A 27,447-nucleotide genomic window follows, 5' to 3' on the forward strand; every position below is an offset into this window, starting at 1 on the left:
GTGCAGCTTGAGGCTATTCCCTCTTGTTCCATCACTAGTTACTTGGGAGAAGCTAACACCCATTTGACAGCAACCTCATTTTAAGTATAGGGGAGGGGGAGAAACACACATAATCCAAAGACAAAACCTATCTGCATTTCCCTCTCAACTCCTCAGGTTGAAAAGTGTTATTTTGGCTTTTGCTGTGCAAGCAGAATCATAGAATCATGGAATTGTTAGGGTTGGAAGGGACCTCAAGGATCAGCCAGTTCCAACCCCCCTGCCATGGGCAGGGACACCTCACACTACAGCAGGTTGCTCACAGCCACATCCAGCCTGGCTCCAGGGATGAGGCTTCCACCACCTCCCTGGGCAATCTGTGCCAGGCTCTCACCACCCTCATGGGAAACAACTTCTTCCTCATATCCAATCTCAATACTATCATAGTATCATAGTATCAGTCTGGGTTGGAAGGGACCACAAGGATCATCTAGTTCCAACCCCCCTGCCATGGGCAGGGACACCCCACACTAGATCAGCCTGGCCAGAGCCTCAGCCAGCCTGGGCTTAAACACCTCCAGGGACAGGGCCCCAACCACCTCCCTGCACAACCCATTCCAGGGCCTCACCACTCTCATGGGGAAGAACTTCCTCCTCACCTCCAGCCTGAATCTCCCCACCTCCAGCTCCATTCCATTCCCCCTAGTCCTATCACTCCCTGAGAGCCTGAGCAGTCCTTCCCCAGCCCTCCCGTAGGCCCCCTTCAGATACTGGAAGGCCACAAGGAGGTCATCACTTTCTGTGGTGATGCTTCCTCTGAATTTGCCTGGACTCCTTTTTTCCTTCTTCTCCCCACAGCAGTGATTTTGATCAGCCTGGACAGCTCAACCTTACACATCCCTTTGCCTTCCTCAGTGTAAACACCTCAAACTACATTTGCTGCATTGCTAATAATTAAAGTCAAGTCTGGTTTCCTTCTCAGGCTCTCAGCTGGATGCTGGGGTGCCTCCAGAGATCAGAAGATGTCAACACTTCAGCTGGAGTGACACACAGATGACTCTGGCAGCAGCGGCCACTGCAGCTGGCCCCTGCTCACTCCCTTCTCGCCTTCCCTCCTGAGCTCCTGCAGACAACTGACTGGGAATGACAAAACCCTTCCTGGAAAACACACTCCCTCCCTAAGGATTAGCATCACCAAAGGGTGGCCATGATCACAGGGTCACAGGATATCAGGGGTTGGAAGGGACCCAAAGAGATCATTGAGTCCAACCCCCCAGCCAGAGCAGGACCATACAATTTAGCTCAGGTCAATCTAGCATCCAGATGGGGCTTGAAAGGCTCCAGAGAAGGAGACTCCACAACCTCTCTGGGCAGCCTGCTCCAGGGCTCTGTGACCCCTACAGTAAAGAAGTTCCTCCTTGTGTTGAGGTGAAACCTCCTGTGCTGCAGCTTACATCCATTGCTCCTTGTCCTATCCCAGGGAGCAAGTGAGCAGAGCCTGTCCCCTCCCTCCTGACCCCCAGCCCTCAGATATTGATAAGCATTTATTAAATCCCCTCTAAGGACTTTCTTTTACAGAGTCCCAGGTCCCTCAACCTCTCCTCCCCAGGCAGTGCTCCAGTCCCTGAATCATCCTCACAGTCCACCCCTGGACCCTCTCCAGCAGATCCCTGTCCCTCCAGAACTGGGGAGCCCAAAACTGAAACAAATAATCTGCATGGCCTGAGAAGTTGAGGAGAGGGCAAGATTTGTGTGGAGAGCAGGGCATGACCCAAGAGACTGTCCAAGGAGCTTTGGTGCAACAAAACCAGGGACACCCCACACTAGATCAGCCTGGCCACAGCCTCAGCCAGCCTGGCCTTAAACACCTCCAGGGACAGGGCCCCAACCACCTCCCTGGACAACCCATTCCAGGGCTTCACCACTCTCATGGGGAAGAACTTCCTCCTCACCTCCAGCCTCAATCTCCCCACCTCCAGCTTCATTCCATTCCCCCTAGTCCTATCACTGCCTGAGATCCTGAGCAGTCCCTCCCCAGCCTTCCTGGAGCCCTCTGCAGATCCTGGAAGGCCACAATGAGGTCACCTCAGAGCCTTCTCTTCTCCAGACTGAACAGCCCCAACTCCTTCAGTCTGTCTTCACAGCAGAGCAGCTCCAGCCCTCTGCTCATCCTCCTGGCCCTTCTCTGGACACTTTCCAGCACCTCCAGATCCCTCTTGCAATAGGGGCTCCAGAACTGGAGGCAGGACTCCAGGTGGGGTCTCCCCAGAGCTGAGCAGAGGGGGAGAATCACCTCCCTTGCCCTGCTGGCCACACTTCTCCTGATGCAGCCCAGGACCTTGATTGGCTTTCTGGGCTGCAAGTGCACACTGAGAGCTCCTGGTGAGCTTCTCCTCCCCCAGCACCCCCAAGGCTCTCTCCTCAGGGCTGCTTTCCAGCCAGTCCCTGCCCAGCCTGCATTTGTGCCTGGGATTGCCAGGGTGTTTAGGAGGAGACTTGATAGGCTGCTTGGTGCTATGGTTTAGTTGATTGGGTGGTGTTGGATGAGAGGTTGGATGTGATGACCTTGAAGGTCTCTTCCAACCTGATCTGGTCTATTCTATTCTATTCTATTCTATTCTATTCTATTCTATTCTATTCTATTCTATTCTATTCTATTCCATTCCATTCCATTCCATTCCATTCCATTCCATTCCATTCCATTCCATTCCATCCTATCCTATTCAAATTCTGTCTGCATGGAGCTGCCTGCCCCTTTCCAGCACACACACACACACACACAGAGCACTGAGGACAACACTTCCAAAGGAAGAAAGCTCTAGAAAAAAAATAATTACAGCTTTATCATTATTTTTATTGGCTTCTTTTAGATTCCTTTAGCCAATTTATTTATTAAACTGATTAAACATGCCAGGAACTTAATAAAGCATGACAGCTATTTATCATAAGGAATGAGAAACAGCTGTCATGCTTTATCTTAGAGGTCTTTTCTAACAGAAATAATTCTAGCATAAAAAAAAATTGATGTCATTTTGTTCCCCCCCTCCACCTAAATTGATGCAAATGACAGAGTAAGTGGATTTTTTTCCCCCCTCTGTCAGTTTAATTCACAAATACATGATTGAAGACTAAGAATTATATTGTTTGGGGCTTTCTTTTTTCCTTGGTTTTCATGCAGATTATGAATTGGAACTGCAGTTTCAATGCTATGCCTAGACAGACCTAGCTGCTTCTTAGGAGAGAATTGTCTGTGAAGGACTTATTCACATTTTAGACACAGAATTGCTGAGTGCTTCTTGCCAGACTGCAGCCCCTCGTGAGCAGTTCCCCTGGAGTCCCCAGCACATGACTTTTCACTTCTCAGGGTCAGACCAGAAGATGATAAAGTAATTAAGACTCCTGAGGGGGCTGGGTGTGGAGAAAGTTCAGCTGCTGCCTCCAATATTCCAGGAAGGCAACTGAACAAACTCATCTGAGCAGGGCAGGGAGGATAGCAGCAGAAGTCAGACATGAGATGGAAATGAGTGTGGCCCTAGAGTGAGTCCCTCTGCTGCAACTCACATTTCACAGAACTGTTTTGGTTGGAAGAGACCTCCAGGATCATCCAGGCCAACCATCAACCCCACCCCACCATGGCCACTAAACCATGTCCCACAGTGCCAGAGCCACAGGTTTCTGGAACACCGCCAGGGATGGGGACTCCACCACCTCCCTGGGCAGCTGAGGGAGCTGGGATTGTTTAGCCTGGAGAAGAGGAGGCTCAGGGGAGACCTCATTGCCCTCTACAACTACCTGAAAGGAGGTTGTAGCCAGGTGGGGGTTGGTCTCTTCTCCCAGGCAACCAGCACCAGAACAAGAGGACACAGTCTCAAGCTGTGCCAGGGGAGGTTTAGGCTGGAGGTGAGGAGAAAGTTCTTCACCGAGCGAGTCATTCATCATTGGAATGTGCTGCCCAGGGAGGTGGTGGAGTCATCGTCCCTGGAGGCATTCAAGAGGGGATTCGATGTGGCACTTGGTGCCATGGTCTAGTCATGAGGTCTGTGGTGACAGGTTGGACTCAATGATCCTCGAGGTCTCTTCCCACCTTAGTTATACTGTGATACTGTGATACTTTACCCTGCTGGCCTCCCTACACGCACAAGAAGGCAGATTAAGAATTTACTTTGCAAACAACTGTATCAAAAGAAGTGGACCCCATCAAAAGCAGCATGGACAGAAGGTAAGGAGAGGTGATTCTGCCACTCTGCTCTGTGCTCCTGAAACCCTATGTCCAGCTATGGGACCCCAAACACAAGAAGGACATGGACCTGCTGCACAGGGTCCAGAGGAGGCCACAAAGATGATCAGAGGGCTGGAACATCTCTCCTATGAAGACAGGCTGAGAGAGTTGGGGTAGTGCAGCCTGGAGAAGAGAAGGGAGACCATAAAGCTGCATTTCAATATCTGAAGGGAACCTACAGGAAGCCTGCAGAGGGACTGTTTAGAAGGGATTGAAGTGATAGGATGAGGGGCAATGGTTTGAAACTGGAGCAGGGGAGATTTAGGTTGGACATCAGGAGGAAGCTCTTTACTATGAGGGTGGTGAAATACTGGAACAGGCTGCCCAGGGATGTGGTTGAGGCCCTATCCTTGGAGAAAATCAAGGACAAACTTGCTTGGGCCCAGAGCAACCTGCTCTAGTCGGAGGTGTCCCTGCTGACTGCAGGGGGTTGGACAAGATGACCTTTGAGGGTCCCTTCCAACCTAATGCATTCTGTGATTCTTGGATATATGTTCATTTACTAGAAGAAAAAGCAATACATGCAAGTACCTACTGAAGATCTTGACCACACCTGACAAGCCAAGTTCTTACCCTGCAGCACAGGGCAGCCCAAGATTACTGTTAGACATCCTGGTTGCCTGCACTGCTGTAACTTCCCCCTGTTCTCAGCTCTGGGGAGGCCACACCTTGAGTGTTGTGTCCAGTTTTGGGCACCTCAATACAAGAGAGATGTGGAGGTGCTGGAGCCAGGGCAGAGGAGGGCAAGGAAGCTGTGAAGGGCCTAGAGAATAAATCTGATGAAGAGCAACTGAAGCAGCTGGGGATGGTTAGTGTGAAACAGAGGAGCCTGAGGGGAGAGCTTGTTGCTGTGTATAACTACCTGAAAGGAGGTTGTAGAGAGCTTGGTCCTGGTCTCTCCTCACACTTAATTAGTGATAGAACAAGAGGGAACAGTCTCAGACTGCAACAGGGCAGGTTTAGCCTGGACATCAGGAAAAGCTTTTCACAGGAGGAGTGGTCAGATGTAGGAATGAGCTGCCCAGGGAGGTGGCGGAGTCACCAACCCTGGATGAGTTTAAAGGTTGTTTAAACGCCATGCTGGGGAGATGGTTTATGGGTGAACCTTGTAGAGCAGGGTTAATGGTTGGACTGGAGGCTCCCAGGGGTTTGTTTCCAACCTGAATGATTCTATGATTCTATGAATCCAAAGCTATACACTTTGCAGCAGCTGAGTCTCTCTCACAAGTCACTGCATTCCCTTACTGGAGAAAGCAAGAGTTCTCATGAGGTAATCTCATTGTGAGCCATCTGGCCCTTCAGAGGTGGCAACCCTAATTTACTTCACTGTAATGAAATCCACCAGCAGCAAAGGAGCAAAAGTCAAACTACAGCATCCCTGATCATCCCACTACACAAACCAAAAGAACATTTGCTGTCTCTTGGTAAAAAAAACACAACAAAACTACAGCTCCTCCTGTTCTGAATTTAATCTAACACAGACACACAAAAAAAGCTATCATATGAATAACTAAAACAGAAATAGAATTTAAAACAGAATCATAGAACTGTTAGGGTTGGAAGAGACCTCAAGACTCAGCCAGTTCCAACCCCCCTGCCATGGGCAGGGACACCTCACACTACAGCAGGTTGCTCACAGCCACATCCAGCCTGGCTGCAAACACCTCCAGGCAGGAGGCTTCCACCACCTCCCTGGGCAACCTGTGCCAGGCTCTCACCACCCTCATGGGGAGCAACTTCTTCCTCACAGCCAATCTCAATCTCCCCATTTCTAGTTTTGCTCCATCCTCCCCAAGTCCTATCCCTCCCTGACACCCTCAAAAGTCCCTCCCCAGCCTTCTTGGAGCCCCCTTCAGATACTGGAAGGCTACAATTAGGTCTCCTGGGAGCCTTCTCTTCTCCAGACTGAACAGCCCCAACTCTCTCAGTCTGTCCTCACAGGAGGGGTGTTCCAGCCCTCTGCTCATCCTCATGGCCCTTCTCTGGACATGCTCCAAGCAGGAACCTTTCCCAGCTTGGCACAACGTGAGCTGTGCCTACACGAAGGGCCTGGGCGCAGAGCGCGGCACCGCACGGCCGCCCGGCCCCGCCAAGCCGCTTTCCCTAATCCGAGGCTGCCCTAATGCAAAGCTCAGCAGTGATGGATGGAGTCATTAGTGCTGCAGTTACCAGCACCCCAGCCAGGTGCCAGGACATATGGTTTAACAGCTGTTCCAGCAGAAAGCTCTATGCTGCGCAGCGCGCCGGGGGCCGCTTCAGCCGGACATCGCTAAGACACTGCAAATCGTCCTGGGCTTCGGGGAGCCACAATGCTTCCCAGCTCGGGAGGCTGCTAAACACAGCCTGATTATGCACAAAACCCAATGCCTCTGATAGCCCAATTAGAGCCACAGAAGAAATGCTGGCCAGCACACAGCTCTCTGCAGCCTTTGTGTACCCAAATGCTCTCTGCTCTGCTCGGCTCATTCTGCTTCTCCGCTGCCTGAGCAAGGAAACGAAGTTTAAAACAAGGGAAGCTTTCCCCACATAGGAAGCTCCACATTAAATGGGCAAACAGGGACACACTCTCCCCCCCTCATTTCCCCCCACCTCACTTCCCCCATGTTTTCATGCTTCCAAATGCCCTGTGGGCACTGTTCTGTCAAATATTTAATACTTCACACATATCCATCCTGTGGCACGGGATTAATGCACAGGAGTGACTTGTTTGCAAGGTTATTTACTGACAGAACTCCACTGGAATGTGTGCTGGTGTCTCACAGGAGACAGAAAATAAAGGCCAGAGAATTAAAAGGGGTCCTATTTATACTAATTCAGCAAGTCCCTGTGCACAAAGCAGCAAGGTGAGGTGATAACAGAGCCTGGAGACCACACTGCCTCAGGTCTCACAATCTTTCTTCATAGGGGAGATGTTCAAGGCCATTCATCATCCTCACAGCCTTCTGCTGGACTCTCTCCAGCAGGTCCCTGTCTCTCTCGAATTGGGTAGCCCAAAATTTGATACAGCATTCCAGGAGTGGTTTCACCAGGGCAGAGTAAAGGGGGAGGAGAACCTCCCTCAACCTGCTGGCTACAGTCCTCTTGATGTGCCCCAATCTTCTAAGCTAAAACGCCCACATAGGTATGCTGACCTCCTGCAAGAGACAACTCTTTGTCAAGAACCTCTACTGTGTGCACATGTTAGGGTTGGAAGAGACCTCTAATTCCTAAGATAGAGCACAGAATCACAGAATGCACCAAAGTATAGCAAATGGCAAAGCTCCGTTATCACCTCGAGTCCTATCAAACAACCCAGCTGCTTCAGTGGCACCAAGCTACAGCTGCTGGTGTGAGACACAGGACTCTGCCCTGGTGAGCCTGCATCTGGAGTATTGCATCCAGTTCTGGGCCCCTCAGGTCAAGAAGGGCCTGAGGGAGCTGCTAAGAGTCTAACACAGAGCCACAAAGATGATTAAAGGAGTGGAACATTTTCCTTATGAGGAGAGCCTGAGGGACCCAAGGGCTCTGGAGCTTGGATAGGAGGAGCCTGAGGGGGACCTCATTCATGTTTATAAAGATGCAAAGGGTGAGTGCCCAGAGGCTGGAGCCAGGCTCTGCTGGGTGATACTCAATGCCAGCACAAGGGGCAGTGGTGGAAGCTGAGGCAGAGGAATTTCCATGGAAACAGGAGGAAGCATTTTTCCCTGTGAGGGTCACAGAGGCCTGGAACAGGCTGCCCAGGGGGGTTGTGGAGTCTCCTTCTCTGGAAACCTCACAAGAAACCTGCCTGGAGGTGTTCCTGTGTGATCTGCTCTGGGTGATCCTGCTCTGGCAGGGAGGTTGGATTGGATGATCTCTGGAGGTCCCTTCCAGCCCCTGGCATTGTATGAAATTTTAAGAGAAGGGGGGAAATAACAAGAAAAACCAATCACCCAATCAATCCCACAACAACCAAGACCAAAACCCCAGAGCATCACACACAGGAGGGCAAAAAGAGATCATCCCTACTAAAACTGAATGCAGCTCAGAACCAACATCAGTGCTCACTTTAAACAAAAACAAAGGACTCTGAAACTCATCCAGAGTTTGCTAATGACTGAGTCCTTCAGCTCACAACTGTAATAGGTTCAGTAGAAGATGAGGTTGGGAAGGTGAAGAAGAACAAGATTTGAGAGCTGCATTGCTGCCCTGCTCCCACAGCTGCTGCTGTTCACAGACTCACAAAAGGTATCATAGTATCACAGTATCAGTCAGGGTTGGAAGGGACCACAAGGATCATCTAGTTCCAACCCCACTGCCATGGGCAGGGACACCCCACACTAGATCAGCCTGGCCACAGCCTCATCCAGCCTGGGCTTAAACACCTCCAGGGACAGGGCCCCAACCACCTCCCTGCACAACCCATTCCAGGGCTTCACCACTCTCATGGGGAAGAACTTCCTCCTCACCTCCAGCCTCAATCTCCCCACCTCCAGCTTCATTCCATTCCCCCTAGTCCTATCACTCCCTGAGATCCTGAGCAGCCCCTCCCCAGCCTTCCTGTAGGCTCACATCACCTTGTTCAACCAGTTCAATCTCTGCCTGTGCAAATATTTGTTTCATATTAATGCAGCTGCAGCTCCTAAAGACTTCTGTTATCTTTAGAGCTTCTCTTGCAATGACAGAGCTCTGACTGTCCCACACCTTGGTCCAGTGGGGGTGCAAAATGCTGTGAAAGGGGACAAGACACCAGATACAACCTGCAAACAAACAGGAGCAGAACCTTCAGCCATGGGAGTCAGGAGAAGATCAACTCAATGTTAATTCCTATCTGTCTGAAATGTTTACAAATGTGCTTTGATGGGAAAGGAGCTGGTGAGAAGTCTGTCACTGTAGCAGCAGACATAAAGCTATGTGCACTTAATTATATATACAGTGAGAAAAGCACAAGTATGGAAATGTGCACACACACACAGATCATCTCCCATTGGAACAGGAAGGTTACACAGAACCCAACAAGGAGATGTGCTACCAAGATCCACTTTTACTTCTGGGAGAGCAAATTGCCCTTGTAGGCAAGGGAGACAGGGGCATCAGGGGGTGCATCAAGAAGAGAGGGGCCAGCAGGGCTAGAGAGGTTCTCTTCCTGATCTACTCTGCCAGGCAGAAACCATACCTGGAGTAATGTGTCCAATTTTGGGCTCCCCAATTCAACAGAGGCAAGGATCTGTCTGCACAATGCTCTGCTGCCCCACTGCACCTTGGAACTGTCTGCACAAAGCTCTGCTGCCCCACACTGCACCTTGGATCTGTCTGCACAAAGCTCTGCTGTGCCACACTGCACCTTGGATCTGTCTGCACAATGCTCTGCTGCCCCACTGCACCTTGGATCTCCCTGCACAAAGCTCTGCTGTGCCACACTGCACCTTGGATCTCTCTGCACAAAGCTCTGCTGTGCCACACTGCACCTTGGATCTCTCTGCACAAAGCTCTGCTGTGCCACACTGCACCTTGGATCTCCCTGCACAAAGCTCTGCTGCCCCACACTGCACCTTGGATCTCTCTGCACAAAGCTCTGCTGTGCCACACTGCACCTTGGATCTCTCTGCACAAAGCTCTGCTGCCCCACACTGCACCTTGGATCTGTCTGCACAAAGCTCTGCTGCCCCACACTGCACCTTGGATCTGTCTGCACAAAGCTCTGCTGTGCCACACTGCACCTTGGATCTCCCTGCACAAAGCTCTGCTGTGCCACACTGCACCTTGGATCTGTCTGCACAAAGCTCTGCTGTGCCACACTGCACCTTGGATCTGTCTGCACAAAGCTCTGCTGCCCCACACTGCACCTTGGATCTCCCTGCACAAAGCTCTGCTGTGCCACACTGCACCTTGGATCTGTCTGCACAAAGCTCTGCTGTGCCACACTGCACCTTGGATCTCTCTGCACAAAGCTCTGCTGTGCCACACTGCACCTTGGATCTCTCTGCACAAAGCTCTGCTGTGCCACACTGCACCTTGGATCTCTCTGCACAAAGCTCTGCTGTGTCACACTGCACCTTGGATCTCTCTGCACAAAGCTCTGCTGTGCCACACTGCACCTTGGATCTCTCTGCACAAAGCTCTGCTGTGCCACACTGCACCTTGGATCTGTCTGCACAAAGCTCTGCTGTGCCACACTGCACCTTGGATCTCTCTGCACAAAGCTCTGCTGTGCCACACTGCACCTTGGATCTCTCTGCACAAAGCTCTGCTGCCCCACACTGCACCTTGGATCTCTCTGCACAAAGCTCTGCTGTGCCACACTGCACCTTGGATCTCTCTGCACAAAGCTCTGCTGTGCCACACTGCACCTTGGATCTCTCTGCACAAAGCTCTACTGCCCCACACTGCACCTTGGATCTCTCTGCACAAAGCTCTGCTGTGCCACACTGCACCTTGGATCTCTCTGCACAAAGCTCTACTGCCCCACACTGCACCTTGGATCTCTGTGCACAAAGCTCTGCTGTGCCACACTGCACCTTGGATCTCTCTGCACAAAGCTCTGCTGTGCCACACTGCACCTTGGATCTGTCTGCACAAAGCTCTGCTGCCCCACACTGCACCTTGGATCTGTCTGCACAAAGCTCTGCTGCGCCACACTGCACCTTGGATCTCTCTGCACAAAGCTCTGCTGTGCCACACTGCACCTTGGATCTCTCTGCACAAAGCTCTGCTGTGCCACACTGCACCTTGGATCTCTCTGCACAAAGCTCTGCTGCCCCACACTGCACCTTGGATCTGTCTGCACAAAGCTCTGCTGCCCCACACTGCACCTTGGATCTCTCTGCACAAAGCTCTGCTGTGCCACACTGCACCTTGGATCTGTCTGCACAAAGCTCTGCTGTGCCACACTGCACCTTGGATCTCTCTGCACAAAGCTCTGCTGTGCCACACTGCACCTTGGATCTCTCTGCACAAAGCTCTGCTGCCCCACACTGCACCTTGGATCTCTCTGCACAAAGCTCTGCTGCCCCACACTGCACCTTGGATCTCTCTGCACAAAGCTCTGCTGTGCCACACTGCACCTTGGATCTCTCTGCACAAAGCTTTGCTGCCCCACACTGCACCTTGGATCTGTCTGCACAAAGCTCTGCTGTGCCACACTGCACCTTGGATCTGTCTGCACAAAGCTCTGCTGTGCCACACTGCACCTTGGATCTCTCTGCACAAAGCTCTGCTGTGCCACACTGCACCTTGGATCTCTCTGCACAAAGCTCTGCTGTGCCACACTGCACCTTGGATCTGTCTGCACAAAGCTCTGCTGTGCCACACTGCACCTTGGATCTCTCTGCACAAAGCTCTGCTGTGCCACACTGCACCTTGGATCTCTCTGCACAAAGCTCTGCTGTGCCACACTGCACCTTGGATCTCTCTGCACAAAGCTCTGCTGCCCCACACTGCACCTTGGATCTGTCTGCACAAAGCTCTGCTGTGCCACACTGCACCTTGGATCTCTCTGCACAAAGCTCTGCTGCCCCACACTGCACCTTGGATCTCTCTGCACAAAGCTCTGCTGCCCCACACTGCACCTTGGATCTGTCTGCACAAAGCTCTGCTGCCCCACACTGCACCTTGGATCTGTCTGCACAAAGCTCTGCTGTGCCACACTGCACCTTGGATCTGTCTGCACAAAGCTCTGCTGCCCCACACTGCACCTTGGATCTGTCTGCACAAAGCTCTGCTGCCCCACACTGCACCTTGGATCTCTCTGCACAAAGCTCTGCTGTGCCACACTGCACCTTGGATCTCTCTGCACAAAGCTCTGCTGCCCCACACTGCACCTTGGATCTCTCTGCACAAAGCTCTGCTGCCCCACACTGCACCTTGGATCTCTCTGCACAAAGCTCTGCTGCCCCACACTGCACCTTGGATCTGTCTGCACAAAGCTCTGCTGCCCCACACTGCACCTTGGATCTCTCTGCACAAAGCTCTGCTGTGCCACACTGCACCTTGGATCTCTCTGCACAAAGCTCTGCTGCCCCACACTGCACCTTGGATCTCTCTGCACAAAGCTCTGCTGGGCCACACTGCACCTTGGATCTCTCTGCACAAAGCTCTGCTGTGCCACACTGCACCTTGGATCTCTCTGCACAAAGCTCTGCTGCCCCACACTGCACCTTGGATCTGTCTGCACAAAGCTCTGCTGCCCCACACTGCACCTTGGATCTGTCTGCACAAAGCTCTGCTGTGCCACACTGCACCTTGGATCTCTCTGCACAAAGCTCTGCTGCCCCACACTGCACCTTGGATCTGTCTGCACAAAGCTCTGCTGCCCCACACTGCACCCTGGATCTCTCCTCATCAAACAATTTGTTTTCACAGCAAACTTTGCTGCTTTTTCTTTTCCCAAGGAAGTTTCTTCTCTCTTTCAATAAGGACATAACCAAAAGCTATTTTCTCTCAGCCACTGTACTTGCAGAGTGCCTTATTCCCTACCTTGCCCCCCTCTTCATTTTTCATTTTTGCCCTTTTTTGTCTTATTTTACTTATTTCCATTGGCCCTCTTTTCTTTTCTTGCTATGAGAAAAATACATTCCTGGAATGTTTCAGCTCAGGGCTCTCAAAACCAATTACTTAGGCATTTGATTTGATCTGCTGGTTCTTCCTTTCTGGGTATTGGGGCTTTATGAATCTCTGCTTTGGTCAAAGGTTAAGGCAAACCTTTTCCAAGCCTCACTCCAGAGCCTCACAAAGCCCATATGTATCCAGCCCAGCTCTTAAGCAGAAGGGATAACTTCAGTATTAGCTGTGCACACCAGCAGTGATTTGTTCTCCTGCCTAAGGAAGAGAACTCAGAGGGGAAAAGTTGCTGATCCACACTTCTGTGGAGCAAGCAGGATGAGGGAAGAAGAAAATAATTGGGTCACCTTTAAATGGGTGACAATTTGGCACTCCTAAAGGGAAAACAAGAAGGGGAAGTGGAGTTCAAGTGTATAATTTTAGAAGCAAGGTACCTTCAAGAATATTAAGGCACTTGAGAAGCACAAGCTAGCAGAATTGTGACCTCAGAGGGAACTTACCTTTCATTACCACATCTGTGAGCCCCCCCCACACACCAAAGAAAGATCCCAACCAACCATGAAGTATATGGAGGGACAAAACAGGTATCCTCAATTGCTCTGGCTGCTAAACTGAAGGGAGGTTGAAGCCAGGTGGGGGTTGGTCTCTTCTGCCAGGCAACCAGCACCAGAACAAGAGGACACAGTCTCAAGCTGTGCCAGGGGAGGTTTAGGCTGGAGGTGAGGAGAAAGTTCTTCACAGCAAGAGAGATTGGCCACTGGAATGTGCTGCCCAGGGAGGTGGTGGAGTCCCTGTCCCTGGAGGTGTTCAAGAGGGGATTGGATGTGGCACTTGGAGCCATGGTTTAGTTGTCAGGAGGTGTTAGGTACTAGGTTGGACTTGATGATCTCTGAGGTCTTGTTGGAAGAAGTTTTTCATAGAAAGAGAGATTGGCCATTGGAATGTGCTGCCCAGGGAGGTGGTGGAGTCACCATCGCTGCAGGTGTTGAGGAAGAGACTGGATGAGGCTCTTGGTGCCATGGTTTAGTTGATTAGATGGTGTTGGAAAATAGGTTGGACTTGATCATCTCAAAGGTCTCTTCCAACCTGGTCTATTCTATTCTATTCTATTCTATTCTATTCTATTCTATTCTATTCTATTCTATTCTATTCTATTCTATTCTATTCTATTCTATTCTATTCTCTAGCTGGGCAGCTGAGGGTATGAAAGTTAGAAAGGACAACCTGTCAAGAGTTGTCTGAGCAATGGGGAAGATTCAACATTGAGGTGCTGGAGTGTATCCAGGGAAAGGCAATGGAGGGGCTGAAGGGTCTGGAGAACAGAGCTGGGGAGGAGCAGCTGAGGGAACTGGGGGTGTTTAGTGTGGAGAAGAGGAAGCTGAGGGGAGACCTCCTTGCTCTCTACAGCTCCCTGAAAGGAGGCTGCAGTGAGGTGGGGTCGGTTCTCTTCTCCCTAGGATCAGGTGATAGAAGGAGAGGAAGTGGCCTAAAATTAGGGTGAGGAGGAAGTTCTTCATCATGAGAGTGGTGAAGCACTGGAGTGGGTTATCCAGGGAGGTGGTTGAGGCCCTATGCCTGGAGGTGTTTAAGGCCAGGCTGGACAAGGCTCTGGCCAGCCTTATCTAGTGTGGGGTGTCCCTGCCCCAGGCAGGGGGGTTGGAACTAGATGATCTTTGTGGTCCCTTCCAACCCTGACTGATACTGATACTATGATACTATGAAATGGTGCCAGGGGAGGGTTAGGTTGGAGATGAGGAAATATTTCTTCACTGCAGGAGTGGTCAGGCATTGGAACATGGCACTTTGGGACACGGTTTAATGGTGGTGCTGGGTTGATGGTTGGACTGGGTGATCTTAGAGGCCTTTTCCAACCAAAACAATTCTCTGATTCCCAGCTGGCTGTCTGCAGCAGGCTGTGCTGACCCATGACCAGCTGGAAGTGGTGCCTCACAGGTCTGCAGGAACGCTCCTCCCCTCGCTGCAGTCCTGCCTTCGAGATAGCAAAACCTGGCTCGCTTCCACTGTGTACTGTGTGCTCTCTGTTTGACAAGCCTGGAAGCAAACTCCTCTTCCTCAGTGAACACATTATCCATCTGCTTAATTTAAACTACTCCAAATTAAATTACTCAGGCTCTTAGTCAAAGGCATGGAGCACAAATCATTCCCACTGCTCTGCCTTCTGCCTTCGTGCAGCGCAGCCCCTGCCGCACTCGTGCTCCTGTTTTAATCTTGTGCCACAGCCAGAGCCTTAGCAGGCTGGAGGGTGGGGGTTTTTTTTTAACTAATCTCATTCCACCTTTTAAAAACCCATCTAAAATCTGAAGTTCATCACATGCCTACATGCAGCTGGTTACTCATGGTTAGTCAGCTCCACTCGCTATTAAGAGGCGAATCAAACAGATTGAAGCAGCTGATTTTGGTTCCTTTGCGAGCGCAGCGCCTGCCAAAAGCCAGATATTTTAAAGCCCTGATTGTACTTCATTCCAAAGCACAATGTCTCCCATAAAGTGGATCCTTTACAGTCATGAAAACATAACAGAAATACACCTCCAACCCCCCCAAGAACAAAGGTTTAAAGGGCGTATTGAGAAGCCATTCCAAAGGGAGGGTGGGTGCTGAAGGTTTCTGTATGGTACACACAGAGCTAAGAGGGGGTTTAATAAAGGTTTATCAATATCTGAGGGCTGGGGGTCAGGAGGGAGGGGACAGGCTCTGCTCACTTGCTCCCTGGGATAGGACAAGGAGCACTGGATGTAAGCTGCAGCACAGACCATTCTACCTCAACACAAGGAGGAACTTCTTCACTGTGAAGGTCACAGAGCACTGGAACAGGCTCCCTAGGGGGGGTGTGGAGTCTCCTTCTTTGGAGAATTTCAAGGCCTGCCTGGATGCATTCCTCTGTGACCTGAGCTGGATGAGCAGAGGGCTGGAACACTTCTCCTATGAGGACAGACTGAAGGAGTTGGGGCTGTTCAGTCTGGAGAAGAGAAGGCTCTGAGGTGACCTCATTGTGGCCTTCCAGGATCTGAAGGGGGCTACAAGAAGGCTGGGGAGGGACTGCTCAGGATGTCAGGCAGTGATAGGACTAGGGGGAATGGAATGAAGCTGGAGGTGGGGAGATTGAGGCTGGAGGGGAGGACGAAGTTCTTCCCCATGAGAGTGGTGGTTCTCTGGAATGGGTTGTCCAGGGAGGTGGTTGAGGCCCTGTCCCTGGAGGTGTTTAAGCCCAGGCTGGATGAGGCTGTGGCCAGGCTGATCTAGTGTGGGGTGTCCCTGCCCATGGCAGGGGGGTTGGAACTAGATGATCCTTGTGGTCCCTTCCAGCCCTGACTGATACTATGATACTATGATCTAGATTGTATGGTCCTGCTCTGGCAGGGGAGGTTGGACTGGAGGATCTCTTTGGGTCCCTTCCAACCCCTGACATCCTGTGATGCTGTGACCAATCCTCCTGACTGCCCACACCAGTTGCTCTCACTTTTAATGCAAGCTTTTCCAGTATGACACAAAAGTGACTCTGACTTTCTCCATTTAAACTGTATTTAAACTAACCATTTTGCATGCAGAAGGGGGAGGGAAAGAATCAAAACAAAGCCTTGGGAATTTAAACACTTCACCTCCAGAAAGCAGCTTGTCCTCCAGCCAAACAGACCTGCATGAGTTGGCCTTACCTGGAGCCACAGCTTGTTATTCACTGCATCTCTCCCGGTAGCAATGCATTGAAATGTAGCATTCTGCCCTGCGTTGACCTCTACATCCCCCAGCCTCAAGAAGTGTGGAGATTTGTCTGCAGAGAGGGAAAGGAAAAAAAATTACCAGTCAGGCTTCTGGCTTGAAAGGAAAAAACAGAAGAGGTGCCCCAGCACCACTGTCTCCCTGCAGATGAATAGTGTAACCACCTCTGCCTAACGACCACAAACAGAAAATGGTTTGTTTCATCTCCGCTCCAGACCAGAGAAGGCTTTCAGTCCTTTTCCCCTTCTCCCCCTGGTGATTCTGCTAACTTTATTATAACTCATGTAGAACACAGAGGCTTTCAAAAATCAAAGCCCAGAGAAGGAGATCAAATGGCAGAACGTCAGCAGCTCTTTGCAAAAGAATTATCCCCAAGCCCTTCTGATTGCAGGAAACTCATCCAGCGCAGCGCAGCCCCAGCAGCTGGGCAGGGCTCAGGCAAGCACGGGGAGGCTGCCCACATCAGCTGCAAGGAAGCCTGGAGCTCTGCTGCTGTAGAATAGAATAGAATAGAATAGAATAGAATAGAATAGAATAGAATAGAATAGAATAGAGTAGAGTAGAATAGAATAGGAGTAGAGTAGAGTAGAGTAGAGTAGAATAGAATAGAATAGAATAGAATAGAATAGAATAGAATAGAATAGAATAGAATAGAATAGAATAGAATAGAATAGAATGGGATGGGATGGGATGGGATGGGATGGGATGGGATGGGATGGGATGGGATGGGATGGGATGGGATGGGATGGGATGGGATGGGATGGGATGGGATGGGATGGGACACAATACAACACAACAGACCAGGTTGGAAAAGACCTTCGAGATCACCAAGTCCAACCTATGACCCAGCACCATCTAATCAACTAAACCATGGCACCAGGCACCCCATCAAATCTCCTCCTAAACGCCTCCAGTGATGGGGACTCCACCACCTCCCCAGGCAGCACATTCCAATGGCCAATCACTCTCTCTGTGTAAAACTTCCTCCTGACCTCCAGCCTAAACCTCCCCTGGCACAGCTTGAGACTGTGTCCTCTTGGTCTGGTGCTGGCTGCCTGGGAGAAGAGACCAACCCCCACCTGGCTACAACCTCCCTTCAGGGAGCTGTAGAAAGCAAGAAGGTCTCCCCTGAGCCTCCTCTTCTCCAGGCTAAGCAACCCCAGCTCCCTCAGCCTCTCCTCACAGGGCTGTGCTCCAGACCCCTCCCCAGCTTTGTTGGTCTTCTCTGGACACCTTCCAGCAAGTCAATATCCTTCCTAAACTGAGGAGCCCAGAACTGGACACAGGACTCAAGGTGTGGCCTAACCAGTGCTGAGCACAGGGCACAAGGACTTCCCTGCTCCTGCTGGCCACACTCTTCCTGATGCAGGCCAGGATGCCCTTGGCCTTCTGGGCACACTGCTGGCTCATGTTCAGCTGCTGTTAACCAGTACCCCCAGGTCCCTCTCTGCCTGGCTGCTCTCAGCCACTCTGACCCCAGCCTGTAGCACTGCCTGGGGTTGCTGTGGCCAATGTGTAGAACGCTGCACTTGGATGGGTTCAATCTCATACAGTTTACTACATGAAATCATTTGTGCCACTGAACACAGAGCTTCAGGAGGTGACAAATCTGTTTTCTGTTCTGAGCAAGACCACAGGAAAGCTCACCTGAAGTATGCAAACTTGAGCACAAAAGACTTCACCTCAATATGAGGAGAAACTTCTTTACAGTGAGGATGCTGGAGCCCTGAAGCAGGCTGCCTAGAGAGGTTGTGGTGTCTCCTGTGGAGACTTTCAAACCTAGCCTGGATGCTTTCCTGTGTGGAATACCCTAAGTGATCCTGCTTCTGGCCGGGGGGGGTTGGACTCATGGATCACTGGAGGTCCCTTCCAACCTGTAATACACTGTGATACTGTGAGCACCCTTAGTTATCCTGCTTCTGGCAAGTTTGCAGATGACACCAAGTTAGGAGCAGATGTTGGTCAGTAAGAGGGTAGAAAGGCTCTGCAGAGGGACCTCGACTGACTGGACAGATGGGCAGAAGCCAATGGGATGGCACTCAACAAGTCCAAGTGCCAGGGGCTGCACTTTGGCCACAGCAACCCCATGCAGAGCTACAGGCTGGGGTCAGAGTGGCTGAGAGCTGCCAAACAGAGAGGGACCTGGGGGTGCTGATCGACAGCCACCTGAATATGAGCCAACAGTGTGCCCAGGTGGCCAAGAGGGCCAAAGGCATCCTGGTCTGCATTAGGAATAGTGTGGCCAGCAGGAGCAGGGAAGTCATTGTGCCCTTGTACTCTGCTTTGGTTAGGCCACACCTAGAGTCCTGTGTCCAGCTCTGGGCTCCTCAGTTTAAGAAGGACATTGAGAGACTTGAAGGTGTCCAGAGAAGGGCAACAAAGCTGGGGAGGGGTCTGGAGCACAGCCCTGTGAGGAGAGGCTGAGGGAGCTGGGGTTGCTTAGCCTGGAGAAGAGGAGGCTCAGGGGTGACCTCATTGCCCTCTACAACTACCTGAGGGGTGGTTGTGACCAGGAAGGGGTTGGTCTCTTCTCCCAGGCAACCAGCACCAGAACAAGAGGACACAGTCTCAAGTTGTGCCAGGGGAGGTTTAGACTCGAGGTGAGGAGAAAGTTCTTCACCGAGCGAGTCATTCGTCATTGGAATGTGCTGCCCAGGGAGGTGGTGGAGTCCCCATCCCTGGAGGCGTTCAAGAGGGGATTGGATGTGGCACTTGGTGCCATGGTCTAGTCATGAGGTCTGTGTTGATAGGTTGGACTTGATGATCCTCGAGGTCCTTTCCAACCTAAGTTATACTGTGATACTGTGATCCTGCTTCTGGCAGGGGGGTTAGACTCATTGATCACTGGAGGTCCCTTCCACCCTCTAACATTCTAGGATTCTATGATTTGTGAGACATAAGAAAGCTGACAGACAGATTTGAGCAATGGGTGCATTACTCAGCTCTCACCCAATCCCTTTCTCAAGAGCTACTGGGAAAAAAAGGGGATTTGGATGTGGCACTTGAAGCCATGGATGAGTAGTCATGAGGTGCTGGGTGACAGGTTGGACTTGATGATCTCTGAGGTCTTTGCCAACCTTATTGATTCTATGATTCTATCTTTGAGGTCTTTTCCAACCTCATTGATTCTATGAAAAAAATGGCACTCAGAGTGTTATTTCTTTGTGCTTACTGGAAAGAAACTAAACCAAAAACAACACTGAGGGAAAAAACCCACCAACCCCCCCCAGGTTTAAGCATCATCAGCAACAACAACAACAACCAAGAGCTTATCTGAATCCTGTATCGTGCTGATAATCAGCCCTCATGGCTGCGCCTAAAGTGCCTTTTGTTTTGGCACTTCAAAAAATCAAAGCACATAGGAGAAAAAGCAAAAAGGAGGAATGAAAGCCACAGAGTGAATTTGAGCAGAGCCTTGGCAAGCACAGACAGCTGCCTTGGCCGATGGAGAAAGAGGTTACTCACTCAAACACCCTGTAAGCTGGGCAGCCCCCCGGCAGCTCTGGTAGTACCAGGCTTGGGGGGCAGAAGAAAGCAGAGTGTGAGGCTGCTTCATGGTCTGGCATCGTTGTGTGAGCTTGGGAGGGGGCTGTGAGATCTGCTCAATTCAGGAAGCACTCAAAATGCTGAGCCATAAGGTTCATTACAGCGACATTACATTTCAGAAAGGAGATGGGGTGGGGAGGATCAAAAGAGTTGAGCAGAACACAAGTGCCCCTGCCAACAAAAACAAGTGACAAAAGTCCACATGAAGATTGGTTTTCCTCACAACTTTCTCTTTGTGGAGTGCTCTCATTACCACAACCGCTGTGTGCATGCCTGCAACTCTTCCCCAGCATTAAGCAGGGCAAAGGCAAACAGAAGTATCTGAAGTCTGGCCACAAAACAACAAAAGCCAAACCCTCAGCAGTTCAGTAGCCAGGAGCTTCTTTTTTTTCCCAACATTGTCTGAGTCTGTTTGAAGGCGGAGGGAGGGAGGGAGGGGGGGGAGAAAAAAGAACAAGGGCATGAAATGTGATAAACCTCCTACTACATGCATCTGTCAATTCAGTTTCCTTTACCCACTGAGTGCACACACTCACATTAAAACCTGCCTTGATTACCTACACCAACTCTGGGAGGACTAAAAAGGCAAGGAAGAATCTCTTGCTTTTTGTATTCCTCCATGCTTCAGGCAGACAAAGATTGTGCCCAGGTAAAAGGCTCTTGCCACACTACATTTTCCCCTGGAAGCTGCAACAAAAATGCTATTGAAAGAACAAAGAACATCAGTGATCAAGTGATGAAAACTCAGCAGTCTGCAGCAATATCAAATGTGTCCTGAAAAGGCAGAGAAAAATGCAGCTCTTAATCATTACTTACCACAAGGGTAACTCAGAACCTGGATGTCATCAATGGCAATGTAGCCATTTCTCCCATCTGAGACTTCAGCTTCAAATATTACCTGTCAAAATGAAAGGAGAAATGTTTACAGCACTCATTCCTACACAATTCCCACAGTGGCAAGCAGGGAGATACAAGACACATTGCCTTTTTCATTTACTTGAAGGCCCTACAAGGTCTGATGGCTGAAAGGAACAGATATTACTGACAGGGCTGCAGCTCCAGCTCCACAACTTGCTTTGGCTTTGCTGCTTGTAGCACACCAGCAAAGCACCTTCATTATCTCAAGTCTTTATTGATGATCTGGATGAGGGCATTGAGTTGATCAGCAGTAAATTTGCTGACGACACCAAGCTGGGGGCAGGAGTTGATCTGCTGGAGGGTAGAGAGGCTCTGCAGAGGGACCTTGCCAGGCTGGACAGATGGGCAGAGGCCAAGGGCAGGAGATTGAACACATCTAAGTACCAGGTGCTGCACATTGGCCACAACAACCCCATCCAGAGCTACAGGCTGGGGTCAGAGTGGCTGAGAGCAGCCAGGCAGAGAAAGACCTGGGGGTGCTGGTCGATGGTAGGCTGAACATGAGCCTGCAGTGTGCCCAGGCAGCCAGGAGGGCCAATGGCATCCTGGCCTGCAATAAGAACAGTGTGGCCAGCAGGAGCAGGGAGGTCATTCTGCCCCTGTACACTGCACTGGTTAGGCCACACCTTGAGTCCTGTGTCCAGTTCTGGGTTCCTCAGTTTAGGAAGGAGGTTGACTTGCTGGAAGGTGTCCAGAGAAGGGCAACAAAGTTGGTGAGGGGCTTGGAACACAGCCCTGTGAGGAGAGGCTGAGGGAACTGGTGTTGCTTAGCCTGGAGGAGACTCAGGGGTGACCTTATTGCTGTCTACAACTACCTGAAGGGAGGCTGTAGCCAGGCAGAGGTTGGTCTCTTCTCCCAGGCACCCAGCACCAGAACAAGAGGACACAGTCTCAAGCTGTGCCAGGGGAGGTTTAGGCTGGAGGTGAGGAAGAAATTCTACACAGAGAGAGTGATTGCCCATTGGAATGTGCTGCCTGGGGAGGTGGTAGAGTCACCATCATTGAAGGTGTTCAGGAGGAGAGTTGATGGGGTGCTTGGTGCCATGGGTTAGTTGATTAGGTGGTGTTGGATGATAGGTTGGACTTGATGATCTTGAAGGTCTCTTCCAACCTGGTCTATTCTATTCTATTCTATTCTATTCTATTCTATTCTATTCTATTCTATTCTATTCTATTCTATTCTATTCTATTCTATTCTATTCTATTCTATTCTATTCTGTTCTATTCTATTCTATTCTATTCTATTCTATTCTATTCTATTCTATTCTATTCTATTCTATTCTTAATTAACAGCAGACAGCTTCCACACTGCCACATGTACACACATGATTCAGTTTGGAAAAACACCATCACTTCCAGCCAGGTTCAGCTTCCCAGCACACAGCTGATCAACCAGGTTGAGCAAAATTGATGCTCCTGGTGGGGTCACAGTGCAGTCTCCAGCCGCCTGCAACCTTCTGCAGAGTAATTGCAGGAGAGAAAAGGCAGCAGCACAAAAATAGTGCAGCACTCCCCAGTGGCAATGAAAAGAGCAAGCCAGAGCTTGAGATTTATGCAGCAGCCCTTAACTTCATCCATTCTTGCAAGGCAATGGGGAAATCACTCTGCACAAAGGAAATGAAGGTATGGTCTTCACATCCAAGTTCTTGCCCCACCTGTGCCTAGAATCAGAGAGCTGTTTTGGTTGGAAAAGTCCTCTAAGATCAAGCATCAACCCAACACCACCATGGCCAACAAAACATGTCCTCAAGTGTCACAGCCAATGCATTTCCTCAACACCTCCAGGGATGGGGACTCCACCACCTCCCTCCCTGGGCAGCCTGTGCCAATCCCTGACCACTCTTGCAGCGAAGAAATGTTTCCCAATATCCAACCTGAAACCTCTCCTGGCATTGTGGCATTTGGTTGATGGTTGGACTGGAGGATCTTAGTGGGCTTTTCCAACCCAAACAATTCTGTGATTCTATGGTTAATTAATTCTCATTCTCCAGGAGTAGGATGAGAATAGAATAGAATAGAATAGAATAGAATAGAATAGAATAGAATAGAATAGAATAGAATAGAATAGAATAGAATAGAATAGAATAGAATAGAATAGAATAGAATAGAATAGAATAGGAATAGACCAGACCAGACCAGACCAGGTTGGAAGAGACCATCAAGATCATCGTGTCCAACCTATCATCCAACACCATCTAATCAACTAAACCATGCAACCAAGCACCCTATCAAGTCTCCTCCTGAACACCTCCAGTTATGGTGACTCCACCACCTCCTTGGGCAGCACATTCCAATGGGCAATCACTCTCTCTATGAGGAATTTCTTCCTAACAGCCAGCCTGAACCTCCCCAAGTGCAGCTTGAGACTGTGTCATCTTGTTCTGGTGCTGCCTGTCTGGGAGAAGAGACCAACTCCCACCTGGCTACAACCTCCCTTTCAGGTAGCTGTAGAGAGCACAGGAAAGAGTGGAAAATGGGCCTGATGGAGCATGTCTAGATGAGGGACATGGAGATGAACAGAGGGCTGCAACACCAAACCCCTGAGGACATGCTGGGGGACCTGAGGTTACTCAGCTCGGAGAAGAGAAGGCTCCAGGGAGACCTTAGAGTGGCCTTCCAGTACCTAAAGGGAGCTGCAAGAAGACTGCAGAGGGACTGTTTACAAAGGCCTGAAGTGACAGGACAAGGAGCAACAGTTTGAAATGAGAGGAGATGTAGATTGGATGTTAGCAACAAGTGCTGTACCATGAGGGTGGTGAAGCACTGGAACAGTTTGCCCAGGGAGGTGGTTGAGGTCCCATTCCTGCAGGTCCTCAAGGTCAGGCTTGACAAGGCTCTGAGCAACCTGAGCTAGTGAGGGATGTTCCTGCTTGTTGCAGGGAGGTTGGACAAGATGAGCTTTGGAGCTCCCTTCCAGCCCAAAGCATTCTGTGCTTCTATGATCATGGAGGAGAAAAAGACACAACACAAGAGAGCCAAAAACCCATCAAGAAACACCAAAACGTAAGAGACCCACAAAACGTTATGGGGAGCGATGTTTATGAGGTAAGTAAAGGAAAAAGGAAGTGATTAGAAAGACAGAGAGCTGAGAGAGCTGAGATTTCACATCTACAGCAGTAGATCATTTTTTATTTACATTCATAATTGGTACAAACACAGCTATAAAGCATTCACAACTGTAGGCACTGCTCAGCTAAAGGCACAGCTCCATCAGCAAATCCTCATCAGCCTTTAATTTGGCAACATCTGTTCACAGCTGAAATGGGAAATGGAAAAGGGGAGTGGGATAGGTAGAGGTGAAAGCAGCAATTTAAAAGCCAGACCAAGGCCTGAGGAAGTCCTTCCCCCCCCCCCCCCCCCCCATCCCAGACTGCTGAGCTCTTCCTCTCACCAGAGAAGCTTTATCCTAATCAGCCCCCAGTGCTTTGGGAGCGACTCCTGCAGCTAGTTGGAAGTGCTGCTCAGTTTACAACCCCAGGAAGAATGGCTTAGCCACTTCTCATTTCAGCTGGTAAGAAAAAAATTCATGCAGATGATCACTCCAGCCAGAAAACATTAGCTGCCTCTGCAACTATAAATGTCCTTCCACTTATCACAATTTAATTGTGTGCTCATCTAGTGCTCTTCTGAGAGATGCTGGCTGCCTCTAATAGAGAGGAGAGGCTGTTTGCAGGGGATGAATCAGCCTTGCAAAGAGCAGGGCTGTGGAGACAGCTCTCCTGGCTGGTTTGTACCAGTGTCACCCCACTGAATGGGAAGTGGAAATGCTGAATAGCTCAGGTAGTTCAAATGCCACTCAAGGGAATCCAGAGTTGACCCCTGAATTTTCCAGACAGCTCCAATGTGATGCTCAGGCCTCCCAATAAAATGGCATCTCCTTGTTTATGAAGTGGCTGCATTCAGATGCTAATGAAGGTTCAGTGTCAGAATTCCCTGAACTGGACGTGCTCTACACATTTAGCCATCCCTAATGCACCTCCCTGTCTTCCTATCAGTCCATTTCCCCCCTAAAACCATGTAAGCTTCCAGGGAACACAGTATCATTTGGCACTAGGTGTGGGTTTACCCCTGCCAGCATCAAGAGCCATTTCCATTTGTCTGGTTTGTACCTGGCCTCCTTTAACGACCCAATTCAGTGACAAATTGACCCCAATTGTCTTGCTGCATTATGCACAACTTTGTAGACCTCTATTGTATGTCCCCAAGTAATTCTGTCTCACATTTGAAGAGTCCCAGATTACTCAGTCTGCCTTCTACAGAAGCCATTCCCTTTTCTCTGATTAAACTCCTCATCCTTCTCTCAAGCTCTAACTGAACTCGCACTCTTTGAAGATAAGGAGAGCAGAGCTGGCACAGAGTAATCAAGATGTGAGTGACTCATAATTTATAAACCAGCACAAGATCATTATCTAATTTATGCTTAACCACTCAGAACACTTTCTTTTGGCCTTTTTTTTTTGACCCATCACTGGGCTCTAAGCTGACAACTTACAGAAGGCCACGGTGAGGGTCAATGGCAAGCCCCAAGCCCAGTGGTGTGTGTGTGAAGTGAGGGGTTTCTGCTGCCTGCATTATTTTAGAATAGAATAAACCTTTATTAGAATAAACCAAACCAGGTTGGAAGAGACCTTCAAGATCATCGTGTCCAACCCATCAACCAATCCAACCCACCTAAACAACTAACCCATGGCACCAAGCACCCCATCAAGTCTCCTTCTGAACACCTTCAATGACGGCGACTCCACCACCTCCCTGGGCAGCCCATTCCAATGGGCAATCACTCTTTCTCTATAGAACTTCTTCCTAACATCCAACCTGAACCTCCTCTGGTGCAGCCTGAGACTGTGTCCTCTTGTTCTGGTACTGGGTGCCTGGGAGAAGAGACCATCATCCGCCTGTCTACAACCTCCCTTGTTATCTACACCAAAATATCCCTATTATTTCAGTGCCCTAACACTCACAGGTGGAGATACTGTGACAGACCTTCTATAGGCCCCACAACCATATATTGAGTCCTGTGTCCAGTTTTGGGCCCCTCAGTTCAGGAAAGATGTTGAGTTGCTGGAAGGTGCCCAGAGAAGGGCAACAAAGCTGGGGAGGGGTCTGGAGCACAGCCCTGTGAGGAGAGCATGAGGGAGCTGGGGTTGCTTAGCCTGGAGAAGAGGAGGCTCAGGGGAGACCTTCTTGCTCTCTACAACTCCCTGAAGGGAGGCTGTAGCCAGGTGGGGGTTGGTCTCTTCTCCCAGGCAACCAGCACCAGAACAAGAGGACACAGTCTGAAGCTGTGCCAGGGGAGGTTTAGGCTGGAGGTGAGGAGAAAATTCTTCCCAGAGAGAGTTGTTAGCCATTGGGATGTGCTGCCCAGGGAGGTGGTGGAGTCCCCATCCCTGGAGGTGTTCAAGAGGGGATTGGATGTGGCACTGGGTGCCATGGTCTAGTCATGGGGTCTGTGGTGACAGGTTTGACTTGATGATCTTTGAGGTCTCTTCCAACCTTGGTGATTCTGTGATGTATCCATGGAACTATCTTTCTTCTCACAGAACAGCAGCTCAGGTTCACTACAAGCTTTTGTAGTCATGGCCAAAAGCCCTTTGGAAATCCAACTAGTCTACATCAATCAGCTCAGCCTTATCCATAGGCTTCCTGATGCGTCTCAAAGGGCTCCATGGTTGAAAATGAACCATCTGACTTCCAACATACAGTAAAAAAGAGGGGGGGGGGAAACACCTAGGATGTGGAGGGGTTTGTGTATGCCAAGAACTGCAAAATAGCACACCCTTTGTTCTCATATCCCAGCTCTAAAATGCAGATGATGAAAAATCACTCTTCACCTAATACTATTCCAGAAATAAAAGGTTGTGTAATACTCACCAATATTAGAATGCAATGCAAAGAGCAGCAATTATTACAGCAGAGACCACTAAAGAGATTTTGCTTGCTGAAGTTTACTGCTTAAGGAATACTCAAAGCTTCCCATTTCCACACAGCCCTAACATTGCATCCCATAATGACCAAGAAGGCTAAGCCTCCACTTGCAGGAATATACAATACATTTGACTTGAGGACTGGGCATACCAAATGTTTAACTCATAGAATCACAGAACTCTTTTGGTTGGAAAAGGCCTCGAAGGTTGTCCACTCCAACCACCAACAGAGCACCGCCATCCCCACTAGACCGTGTCCCACAGTGCCATGGCAACACGTCTTGAACACCTCCAGGGATGGGGACTCCACCACCTCCCTGGGCAGCCTCTTCCAATCCCTGACCACTCCTGCAGCAAAGAAATTGTTCCTAATCTGCAACCTCACCCTTTTCTGGCACAATTTCAGGCCATTTCCTCTCCTTCCATCACCTGATATCAGGGAGAAGAGCCCAACCCCCACCTCACTGCAACCTCCTTTCAGGGAGCTTTAGAGAGCAATGAGGTCTCCCCTCAGCCTCCTCTTCTCCAAACTAAACACCCCCAGTTCCC

At 50.1% G+C, this 27,447-nt stretch overlaps 1 protein-coding gene across 9 annotated transcripts in view; it reads right to left on the reverse strand.

Moving 5' to 3' along the window:
* PTPRK (protein tyrosine phosphatase receptor type K) overlaps positions 1 to 27,447 on the reverse strand; it is a 595,004-nt gene that overhangs the window by 333,461 nt on the left and 234,096 nt on the right. For all 9 annotated transcript variants that reach the window (XM_068167885.1, XM_068167878.1, XM_068167884.1 and 6 more), the window contains exons 4-5: positions 20,873 to 20,954; positions 16,447 to 16,562 (exon numbers count right to left, since the gene is read on the reverse strand). In XM_068167885.1, the coding sequence (XP_068023986.1) occupies positions 16,447 to 16,562; positions 20,873 to 20,954 (198 nt within the window). The remainder of the gene's footprint in view (positions 1 to 16,446; positions 16,563 to 20,872; positions 20,955 to 27,447) is intronic.

The sequence above is a fragment of the Melanerpes formicivorus genome, unplaced genomic scaffold (genome assembly GCF_026170545.1).
Source record: "Melanerpes formicivorus ecotype bairdi unplaced genomic scaffold, bMelFor1.0.p_v2 SCAF_124, whole genome shotgun sequence".
Taxonomy (NCBI): domain Eukaryota; kingdom Metazoa; phylum Chordata; class Aves; order Piciformes; family Picidae; genus Melanerpes; species Melanerpes formicivorus.